The sequence below is a fragment of the Kogia breviceps genome, chromosome 10, assembly GCF_026419965.1.
Source record: "Kogia breviceps isolate mKogBre1 chromosome 10, mKogBre1 haplotype 1, whole genome shotgun sequence".
In the NCBI taxonomy this organism is placed as follows: Eukaryota; Metazoa; Chordata; class Mammalia; order Artiodactyla; family Physeteridae; genus Kogia; species Kogia breviceps.
The window spans coordinates 73,408,042-73,420,624 of NC_081319.1; the positions used below are offsets into that span (position 1 = coordinate 73,408,042).

Here is a 12,583-nt window from a genome sequence, read left to right on the forward strand (position 1 = left end):
GTCAGGCCTCTGTTTCCACACTCATTAAGGTGAAGAAACTGGATAACAACTCCCTCGGCATTCTTCAGATTAAAACGAATATGATTATCTGGTCCTAAAATGTCTCAGACTATCCAAATAAAGATACTACCATTTCATAAAAATGCAGTAATACATGAAAAACTAAGGCAGCTCTCAGCCAGCACATGACTGTAGTAAAACACTCAAACTACAGCTGAAATTCCATGTTTGGTGTTCTGTGAAGGTGACAGCATGGATTGAATCTTTACTAACCAAGTTTTTCCCAACCAAATGCCAGAAAGCCTGTTGATGTGGGTGACTCTGGCTGCTTATGCTGACAAATGGTCTATCAATTATATTAGTATCCTCATTTAGTAATGGCATCATATCAGCATAATTTGGGGGGATTATAGCTTGAATTAGTGCAGGAATCAGAGACTACAAATACTAGACAGACTCTGAGTGGCCTTTAGTCTAATCCAGTGTTTCCTAAAATATTACTTAAAACACTTGTGGAAAAAAGTGTTCCATGATCAGCATACATACTGTCCATCTCTGAAAGATTCTCGGAGCAAGTTAAAGCCCATGGGGAATCACTCAGCAACATCCTGAGATCCTGTTTAAAACAACGTATTTCTAAAACTTATCTGAACATATGTGAAATATCCCATAGATTATGGTTTGAGATTTTAGCATACGTTTATGAGTTCATCTTAGCATCAGACAAAACTGGGTTAGAAGACTGGATGTGCCTTTATAAATGAGTGATCCTGCACCCTTAACCTCAGTTGTTTAATCATGAAATTGGGGATAATAACCTTTAGAATATGGCAGAACTGTTGTGACAGAGGAATAAGGTTCTGTATGTTAAATCCTACCAACAATGTGTGGCCTGCTAATAGGCACCAATAAATCATTGCTGTTGCTGATGTTATTATTATTGCTGTTGTTATTATTTTATTATTATTTCTGAAAGCCTCCAAATAGAGAATTCAGTATGTGAATACAAAAGGAAAGGAAAAGAAAGGCAAAAAGTATAGCCAACTTCTACGTTCATCAGCAGTGGAGAAACTCTCTTCTTTCAGAAACTAGAAGAAATAATAAAAGGTCAGGAAAATGGCAAGTCCATTGCCCAGAGATGATAGAGATAATGCCTTTGGCTCCTCTGGCTTCTGCATTTTCTGGGCTTTTATTGGAATACACACTTAAAATTCACTGAGCTATGTGGCAGCTACCTTTCCTTATTACTCCTCTTTTACTCCTTAGGACTGCCAGACTGTAATGTAACACACATGTTTGCTGCAGACAGCCTTTTCTCCTGCCCCCAAACAAGTTTGAGCCTCACAGTACTCAAAAATAATGAGCAGTGATTTCTAAAATAAATGGAATCAATTTTCTTCTTTTAAAATCTTTGCAAGTGTGCTCCTATCACACTCATGGGCATTTTAGGATCCAGTATGCACTAGTTCTTAGTTTATCTTGAAATAAATATGTTGCATAAGTCAAATGCTTCCTTTAAGGATTCTGGAGAGCACCATGTGTCCTCTAAAGCAATCAATGGGGGGCATCTGAGTTTTTCAGCTAAACAATGATGACAAATTTTATGAAGAACTTCAAAGTTGCCTCTGACTTGTTTCGTCATAGCTCAGTCGGATTATAACTAACGTGTTGTGCCCCATTGTGTTAATCTGTTCATGTGCAAGGAGTTGTCCTGGCTATAAGCTGATCTGATGGGCTCTCTCCAAGCCAAGAAGATATTTAGAATCATTCGGAATGAAATGGGGTTTAGAGTAATGTCAATGACAAACAGATATAAAATAATGAACCCAACACATGGTAGGTACTTGGGAGATATTTAGACTTTTAAAACTGAATTTTGGTAACCATAGACAAAATTTAAAAAGAGACAAATAGATTTTCTATTAGGTAAGAATTTGTTTATTCTGTTTAACTTAATCAGGGGAATTAGCTTCATTTGTTCTTAGTTTCAAAGGGTTCTTTGAAATTGTTCAGCAGTCATTTGGCCACACGCATATATATATGGATATTAATGGCTATAGTAATAACTATCACTTTTCGAGCATCTCCTATGTGCCAGGAACTGGACAATATCTTTAAATACAGTATATTCAACTCTCACAGCTATTCTACAAGCCTGAGACATTAAGGAACTGCCCAAGGCCACATCCTGTAAGTAGTGCACTTAGAACCAGGTTGGTCTGCACCAACCTCAATGGTTTGCCCAAGACAGCACACTCCCACACTAGGCCACGGCAACAAAAACTATTAGAAATTATATTCCCAGTTGGCGAAATCTGGGAACAGAACAGAACAGCTAATGTCAGAAATAAATGAGGAAATGAAAAGAAAGGATTTGGATCCAACATATACACTATACGCTATCCTTGCTTTTCCAAATTTTCTGGCATGCAGAGCTGGCATGTTTGCGCTAGTGAGTGATGAGCTGAACTAATGGGTAATTGCTACTTTATGGGTGGAAATTAGAATTATGCAGATCTCAGCAACTTCTCATCTTTGCAACTCAGAATGCAAGCAGCATACAGTTGAGATATTTTGGAAAGACTGTTACACTGACCTAGTTAGGACATTTGTTATACAGAATTGCTACAACCAAAGAATTGCTGGAACTAGTAGGGACGCTGGAGATCCTCTAGTACAATTTAGTCCCTACTTTCACAGAGGGCAGAACTGAAACCCAGAGAAGTTAAATGACTCATTACGTAGAATTTGTTTAAATACAACCAGCAAAATAAAGCCAGTATGATACCCAGAGGCAGGGTATGTAGTGGTTAAAAAGCACAGAGTTTGGCATCACACAGACCTGGGATGGAAGCTCCAGATCAACTACTTATGAGGATGCAGAGAAAAATATAACCCAAGACTCAGTCTTCCCAAGTATAAAATGGGGATAGAGATACCTACATTGTTAGTTCTATTAAATCTTGATAAAGCAACAGGCATTTGGAACCACACAATAAATGATGCATATAATATAGATAGGAAACTCCTCTTTATAATAATATTAATTGCAATAGGATTTTTATTGTGGTAAATTCCTCTGGGCTTCCATTAAAAGTGTGAAAAAGTACAACCACATTATCCTATTCAGTGCTTTAGTAGCTAAAACAGAGGTCCATTTTGGCAAAAGGATATTCTTCAATTTCTTAATGACAAATATAAAAGTTGGTAAAATGTGTTTTAACCTCCATGGGTGTATCAGAACAGATTCCCTTTGAGCCTTTGCTGAAGCAGTATCCCCTTTAATGAGAAGCACCTTCTGGATTTTCACCTCTTCAGCAAAATCCCAAACTTTCCTTAAATGTAAATGCCAGAGTTACTAAACAATATTTCCTAATTTAGGTATAATATAACAAAATGTCACAATAAATTTTCCACCCACAGTAAATTTCTGCTGAATATATCAAATATAAAATGAACTTAAAGCTTCATACCTTTTGTAATTGCTCAAAAATGTATGACAGTGTCCTTGGGATAATGCCTCTGTCACTGTAGCGCTCTGCCCCACCTGTGATGGTGAATGTCTTACCGCTGCCTGTTTGTCCATATGCAAAGATGGTACCATTGTAACCTGCCAGTACACTACATAAAGAAATAGCAAACTTTTAATATCAAAATGTCTAATTGCATTTGTATTAAATGGCTAGTATTCTAAGAGCAACTTGATTCAACACGACTGAAAAGACATTTATAGAAATATCTATAGAAATATTTATGTATGTGACTATCTAGCTGGAAATTATTTTTTTATCTAGGAGTCTCAGCACATCAATCCTTTCTTCTGAGAGAGGACCTGTAACTCAAATGGGATCCAGTCATCTTAAATATTTTCTTTATTTCAATAAAATTTTTATTTTAGAATACAACTGACCCTTGAACAACAAGGGTTTGAACTGTGTGGGTCCACTCATAAGCAGATTTTCTTCACTAAATACATACTACAGTACTACACAATCCTCAGTTGGTTGAATCCACAGATGCAAAACCATGGATATAGGGGGATGGCTGTAAAGCTGTATTTGGATTTTCAACTGCGGGGACGGTTGGTGCCCCAACCCCTGCATTGTTCAAGGGTCAAATATAGTCTACCCTTTTATATTTACAAAAAAGTTGCAAAGATAGTACAGGGAGTTCACGTTCCCACAGCTAGTTTCCTCTATTGTTAATATCTTACACTAGTACATTTGTCACAATTAATGAACCAAGGGAAATATTATTACAAACTCTATACAAATCTCCTTACTTTTTAATTTAATGTCCCTTTTTTCCCAGCTTTACTGAGATATAACTAACATATAACATATATAAGATTAAGGTGTGCAATGTGATGATTTGACACATGTATATATTGTGAAATGATTACCACAATAAGTTTAGTTAACACATCCATCAACATATCCATCACCTCAAATAATTATCTTTTTTGTGGTGATAACATTTAAGATTTACTCTCTCAACAACTTGTAAATACATAATACACTATCATTACCTATAGTCACTGTGCTGTATATTAGATGCCCAGAACTTTACAGAACTTTATAACTGTATAACTTTATAACTTATAACTTTATAACCATCTTATAACTGGAAGTTTATACCCTTTGGCCAACATTTCCCCATTTTCTCTACTCCACAGTCCCAGGTAACCACCATTCTACTCTCTACATTTTTCTCTTTTTAAAAAAATTATTTATTTATTTATTTTTTTTCATTTATTTTGGGCTGCATTAGGTCTTCATTGCTGCGAGCAGGCTTTCTCTAGTTGTAGCAAGCGGGGGCTACTCTTCGTTGCAGTGCACAGGCTTCTCATTGCAGTGGCTTCTCTTGTTGCAGAGCATGGGCTCTAGGTGCACAGGCTTCAGTAGTTGCAGCATGTGGGCTCAGTAGTTGCGGCACATGGGCCCTAGAGCGTGCGGGCTTCAGTAGTTGCAGTGTGTGGGTTCAGTAGTTGTGGTGCACAGGCTTCAGTAGTTGTGGCGCACAGGCTTCAGTAGTTGTGGTGCATGGGCTCAGTAGTTGTGGTGCATGGGCTTAGTTGCTCTGCAGCATGTGGGTTCTTCCCAGACCAGGGATTGAACCCGTGTCCCCTGCATTGGCAGGCGGATTCTAACCACTGTGCCACCAGGGAAGTCCCATGTACTCTCTATTTCTATGAGCTTGTTTTTATAGATTCCATATATAAGTGAGAACATATAGTATTTGTCTTTCTCTGACTTATTTCACTTAGCACAGTGCTCTCAAGGTCTATCTATGTTATCACAAAAGGCAGGATTTCCTTCTTTTTTAAAGCTGAATAATATTCCATTGTGAACATATACAACATCTTTATCCATTCATCCACAGATGCACCAAGTTTTTCCATGCCTTGGCAATTGCCTTGGAAGTGCAGATATCTCTTTGAGATGGTGATTGCATTTCATTTGGATCTATAGTTGACCTTTGAACAACTTGGGTTAGAACTGTGCGGATCCACTTTGACATAGATTTTCTTTTTCAATAAATACAACCAGCCCTCTGTATTCAAGGGTTTCACATCTGCAAATTCAACCAACTATGTATTGAAATTTCCATCCAGGGTTAGTTGAATCCACAGATTTGAAACCCATAGGATACCGAGAACCAAATATGGGACTTGAGTATTCATGGATTTTGGTAAATGCAAGGGGTCCTGGAATCAATCCCCCACAGATACTGAAGGTATACCCAGAAGTGGGACTGCCAAATCAAATGGTAGTTCTGTTTTTAATTTTTTAAGAAAACTTTATATTGTTTTCCATGGTGGCTGCACCAACTTACATTTCCACTGACAGTGTACAAGGGTTCCCTTTTCTTCTCTTGAAATCAGGTAGTATGACACCTCTAGCTTTGTTCTTCTTTCTCAGGATTGCATCAGCTGCTCAAGTTCTTTTGTAGTTCCTTACAAATTTTAGGATTTTTTTTTCTATTTTTGTGAAAAATGCCATTGAAATTTTAACAGGGATTGCATTGGATCTATAGATGGCTTTAGATAGTATGTTGATTTTAACAATATTAATTCTTCTGATCCATGAACATGGTATAACTTTCCACTTATTTGTGTCTTCAATTTCTTCTTCAATGTCTTGTAATTTCCAGTGTACAGATCTTTCACCTCCTTGGTTAAATTTATTTCTAAGTATTTTTTTGGTTTCAATGTTATTGTAAATTAAATTGTATTTTTTATTTCTTTTTCAGATATTTTGTTGCTAGTGTATAGAAACACAACTGATCTCTGTGTTTTCATTTTGTATCCTGCAACTTTAGGGAATTTGTTGATTAGTTCCAACAGTTTTTTGGTGGATTCTTTAGGATTTTCTATATGTAAGATCATATCATCTACAAACAGAGACAATTTTACTTCTTCCTCTTAAATTTGGATGGCTTTTACTTCTTTTCCTTGCCTAATTGCTCTGGCTTGGACTTCCAGTAATATGTTGAATGGAAGTGGTAAAAGTGGGCACTCTTGTCTTATTCCTGATTTTAGTGGGAAAGCTTTAAAGCTTTCACCATTGAGTAGGATGTTAGCTGTGGTTTTATTATATATGGCATTATTATGTTGAGGTACATTCTTTTTATACTCAATTTAGTTGAGAGTTTTTATCTTGAAAGAATGTTGAATTTTGTCAAATGCTTTTTCTGCACCTACTGAGATGATCAAATGATTTTTATCTTCTATTCCATTACTGTGGTATAACACATTTATTGATTTGCATATGTTGAATCATCCTTGCATTCCAGGGATAATCCTATTTGAACATTGTGTATGACCCTTTTAATATGCTGTTGAATTCAGTTTGCTAGTATTCTGTTGAGAAGTTTTGCATCTATATTCAACAGGGATATTAGTCTATACTTTTGCAGTGTCTTTAGTCTGGCTTGTTATCAGTGTAATGCTGGCCTTGTAAAATTAATTTGGGATGTTCCCTCCTCTCTGATTGTTTTAGAAGAGTTTGAAAAGGATTGGTGTTAATTTTTAAATATCTGGTAGAATTCACCAGTGAAACCATCTGGTCCCAGGATTTTGTTTGTTGAAAGGTTTCTGATTACTGATTCAATTTCTTTACTGTTATGGGTCTGTTCAAAGTTTCTATTTCTTCACGATTCTGTCTTGCTACACTGCATATTTCTAAAAAAGTTTTTCTAGGTTATTCAATTTGTTGGCATATTAAGGTTCACAGTAGCCTCTTATGATCCTTTGTATTTCTGTGATGTCAGCTGTTATGCCTCTGTTTTCATCTCTGACTTTATTTGTTTGAGAATTCTACCTTTTACTCTTAGGCTAGCTAAAGGTTTGTCAATTTTGATTATCTTTTTTTAAAAACACAGCTTTTCATTTCATTGATTTTTTTCTATTGTATTTCTGGTTTCTATTTTGCTCATTCCTGCTCTGATTTCTATTTCTTTCCATCTTCTAACTTTGGGCTTAGTTTGTTCTTCTTCTTCTAGTTCCTTGAGTTTTAAAGTTAGGTTATTTGTAATCTTTCTTTTTCTTAATGTAAGCATTTATAATTATAAACTTCCCTCTTAGAACTGCTTTTGTTGCATCCCATAAGTTTTAGTGTGTTGTGTTTCCATTTGTGTTTCTTTCAAGCTATTTTTAGATTCCTCTTTTGATTTTGTCATTGACCCTTTGTTTATTCAGGAGTGTGTTGTTTAATTTCCACACATTTGGGAATTTTCCAGTTTTCCTCCTGTTATTGATTTCTAGTTTCATACCATTGTGGCTAGAAAAGATATTTGGTATAATTAATGTTCTTAGATATTCTAAGGTTTTTTGGTGACCTAATATATGATCTATCACACATGGAGAATGTTCCATGTGTGCTTGAGAAGAATGCATTCTGCTGCTGTTGGTAGGAATGTTCTGTATAGGTCTGGTAGGTCCATTTGGTCTAACGTATAGTTCACATTCAATGTTTTCTTATTGATCTTCCATCTGGATTATCTATCCATTGTTGAGAGAGAGGTATTGAATTCCACTACTATTATTGTATTGTCTACTTACACCTTCAGATCTGTTAGCATTTGCTTAGGTGCTCTGATGTTGGATGCATATATATTTACAATTATTATATCTTCATGATGAATTGACTCTTTTTGAATAAATCTGTTTTAGATCTTTTATTTATATATATTATTACTATTTTAGTTCATTTTAGCTGCATCTGGTAGACAGTAGTACTCATTTATCATAATATACATCATATATATGTCATATATCATAATATTGAGATTTTCTGTATACTTTTCTTGTTTTTCCTCCTAAAGTTAAACCTTATTACTAATTTGACTTATGAAATCACTTTAAAATATAGATAGGTTTAGAATTTTAAAATCTTTTTACTATTATCTATTTCAGAATCTATTTCCCAGAGAAATTTAAATACCATTTTCTATCATTTAACTGATTCACTTTGTTATAAAGCAGAAACTAACACCATTGTAAAGCAACTATACTCCAACAAATATATTAAAAAATTTTTTTAAAAATAAAGATATGTTTAAAGTAGTTGCTCATCCAATTACTTTAATAACCTTCACCAATATTCACTTATGGATCTTTAGGGAAAGCAGCTGTCAGCATCATTGATTAACTATCATATATGGTTTTTATTTGGACAGTCTCCAAGTTGCATAAATTGTTCTTCTGATAGTTACTTAAAATTTCATCATTTTTTAAACATCTTTATTGGAGTACAATTGCTTTACAATGGTTTGTTAGCCTCTGCTTTACAACAAAGTGAATCAATTATACATATACATATGTTCCCATATCTCTTCCCTCTTGCATCTCCCTCCCTCTGACCCTCCCTATCGCACCCCTCTAGGGGTGAATTGACTCTTTTATCATTATGATTAACTTTGTTTCTTGTTACATTTATTGGTTTAAAGTCTACTTTGTCTGATATAAGAACACTCTTGCTTTCTTTTGGTTTCCATGTGTGTGAAATATATTTTTCCATCCCTTCACTTGAGATCTACATGTGTCCATAAAATTGAAGTGAGTCTCTTATCAGCAGTATATAGTTGGGTCTTGTTTTTTAATCCATTCAACTACTCTGTGCCTTTTGACTGTATAATTTAATCCATTAACATTTAAAGTAATTATTGATAGGTAAGGATTTAATAATGTCATCTTATTCATTGCTTTCTGGCTGCTTTGTAGTTCCTTTGTCCCTTTCTTCCTCTTTCCCTGTCTTTCCTTGTGAATTGATGATTTTCCATGTGGTATGCTCTGACTCCCTCCTTTCTATCTTTTGTGTATATCCTGTAAGTTTTTGCTTTGTGGTTACTATGAGGCTTACATAAAATATCTTAATGATATAACAGTTTATTTTAAGTTGATAACAACTTAACTTTGATCACATACCCATTTGATCACATACTCAAAATTCTACCCATTTACTCCTTGCCCCATATTTTATGTTTTTGATATCACAATACCTCTTTTTATATTGTGTATTCATTAACAAAATATTGTAGCTATAGTTATTTTAGTACTTTTGTATTTTAAACTCTATACTAGAGTTAAACGATTAACACATCACCATATTACAGTATTAAAGTGTTCTGAATTTGACTATATACTTACCTTTACCAGTACGTTTTATCTTTTCATATGTTTTCATGTTGGTGATTAGTGTCTTTTCATTTCAGCTTGAAGAACTCCTTTCAGCATTTCTTGTAAGGCAGGTCTAGTGGTGATAAACTCCATCAGCTTTTGTTTGTTTGGGAAAGTATCTCTCCGTCATTTCTAAAAGACAACTTTGCCAGTGAAGTATTCTTGGTTGGCAGGGTTTTTTTTTTTTTCATTCTTTCAGCACTTTTATATATCATTCCACTCTCTCCTGGGCTGCAAAGTTTATGCTGAGAAATCTGCTGATAGCCTTACGGTGTTTCCCTTATTGTGAGGATTTTTTTTTTTTCTTGGTGTTTTAAAATTTTTCTCTTTGTCATTGATTTTAGATGGTTTTATTTTAATGTGTCTTGGATAAGACCATTTTGGTCTGAAATTTTGGGGTGACCTATTAGCTCCAGGAACATGGATATCCAAATCTTTCCTCAGATTTGAGAATTCTTAGCCATTATTTCTTTAAATAAGCTTTCTGCACCTTTTTTTTTTAATCCCTGTCTTCTCCTTCTGGGAGTTTAATAATAAGTAGATTCTTTTAATGGTATCCCATACTCCATGTAGGTTTTCTTCACTCTTTTTCATGCTTTTTTCTTTTTGCTCCTCTAACTGGATGATTTCAAATGACTTTTTTTCTAGTTAATCAATTCTTGCTTCTGCTTGGTTGAGTCTGCTATGTAAGCTTTCTAATGAACCTTCAATTCAGTTATTGTAATCATTGACCCTAGGATTTTTGTTTGTTTGTTTTTTTAATGGTTTCTATTTCTTTGTTGAACTTCTTATTTTGTTCATGCATTGTTTTCCTAATTTCATTTAGCTGTCTATCTTTGTTTTCTTGTGATTCACCAAATTTCTTTAATCGGATTATTCTGAATGCTTTGTCAGAAAGTACATAGATCTCTATTTCCTTAGGGCTGGTCATTGGAGCTTTATTAATTTCCTTTGGTGATGTCATGCCTGCATAGTTGAACTTGGATCCTGTGTCCACAGGGGCTGACCAGGCACTGGGTATCACTGGGGTTGGTCTGGCATCTGGGTCCAGTCAAGAGCAGGGGTGGACTGGGAGCCTGAGTTCACAGGATCTGGCTTGGAGGCTGGTTCACAGGAGCTAGCCTGGTGCTATGGCCAGTCTGGAGCCTTGGGCTATAGGAGCTGGATTATTATAGAATATTTCTGCTCAACAGAATTTGTCACCAGTTATATAGCACTATCCCATTAGCAATGTCATTTGAATATATATTTCTTAGCCATAAATGCTCTTGGTAAATGAAGTCTATGACTTTAAGTATTAAACATTTTATTGATTTTTTTGATAGAAAACCTTCTAAAATATATTAGGCATTCCTGTCTTGAAAAGCAAAGGATACAGAGAACAAATTAGCATTTTCATTTTGATTTAGCTACAACCTATGAAAAGTGAGTACTGTAGTGTGCTACACTGGCACCTGATGATTGTTATTCTACTTTTTTAACTTAAATATTCTCTCTTTCTACCAGTTGACTTAATATACTGTCCTCTAATATGTGCTCACTCTCCCCCCGAAAACCAAATGGCAAAGCTTCATAGCAGTCTATATAAAGATTTTTTAAATGTAAGTTCCACCTATATATACTCTATGGCTATTTCTGTATTACATTGCTACAATGTAATGTAAAAAACTAAACAAAAAAATGTAAATGGGCAAAATTTGTCTCCAGTTCCTTTCTGTACAACCTCCTCATCCAAACTCAATCTGCCCCCTCTCCACTGGGCACTGGGAAATTTCATATGCTTCCAGTCTCATCTGTCCTAAGGGAAAATACTAATTAAAAATAAAGATGGGGCTTCCCTGGTGGCGCAGTGGTTGAGAGTCCGCCTGCCGATGCAGGGGATACAGGTTTGTGCCCCAGTCTGGGAGGATCCCACATGCCACAGAGCGGCTAGGCCTGTGAGCCATGGCCGCTGAGCCTGTGCATCCAGAGCCTGTGCTCCGCAATGGGAGAGGCCACAACGGTGAGAGGCCCATGTACCACAGGAAAAAAAAAAAGATGGTGGGATAAGGACCTTTAAAATTTACTTCTCCACAAGAACAATGGGAACAGTGGCAAATATAGTAAAAATCAAATTTTTAAAAACCCTAGAAATTATCCAAAGGCTCACAACAGTCCAAGGAGTGCTTACTCAAGAAAAATGGCTGAGTATCAGTAAAAACAGTGAGCTTTATGGTATTTTAACCTAATCATTCCCAACTCCACGGTAGCCTTGAAAGACAATAGCCTTGCAACCACAGTAAGTGTGACTGTGCAAACTAGCAACGAGGAGAGTAGCAACAATTGGGGGGCAGTACAGGTTTGGAGCTCCCCCAAAAGCCCAAAGAAATGTACTTCTCTGATCTGTCTGGAAGCTCCCTGGAAAAGCCCCACTCTCAGCACTTGTCATTGTCTGAGCTGACTCAGAGTTTACTCAGGGCAAAGAGCCCTCTCCACATGGTGTTTATTGAAAAACAAAAGAAAAATCAGTGTTAAGTGTCTAATATTACAGTTGCCCTAACCTGCAATGCTAGGAGGCAAACAAGAGGGTGAACAAAAGCTTACAATAATCTTCTGTGGAATGATATTTCTATAAGGGGGTTTGAAAAGTTATGTTATATTCCTGGGGCTCTAGAGGGACACATACACATGCAGGGCTATGTGCATGCCCAGGGAAGACCTGAGAAGGTCATTATATCTCACTTCTGGCTGACCTTGAGGCTCTGCACAAGCATAAAGTGAAGGCTAAGGCAGAGTTATAAATTTCTAGAGCATTAAAGGGGTGCCCCAATACATACACAGAGTCCTTCATCAAAAGCTTGGAGACTGACTGGTTCAAGGCATTTATGGAAATCTCTGTCCAATCATTAGCTGATGACTATGCAA

The 12,583-nt window shown here is 35.9% G+C and overlaps 1 protein-coding gene across 3 annotated transcripts in view; it reads right to left on the reverse strand.

The window, feature by feature from the left end:
• Positions 1 to 12,583, reverse strand: part of KIF6 (kinesin family member 6) — a 400,730-nt gene that overhangs the window by 315,415 nt on the left and 72,732 nt on the right. For all 3 annotated transcript variants that reach the window (XM_067006146.1, XM_067006147.1, XM_067006148.1), the window contains exon 4: positions 3,474 to 3,621. In XM_067006146.1, coding sequence (XP_066862247.1) covers positions 3,474 to 3,621 — 148 coding nt within the window. The remainder of the gene's footprint in view (positions 1 to 3,473; positions 3,622 to 12,583) is intronic.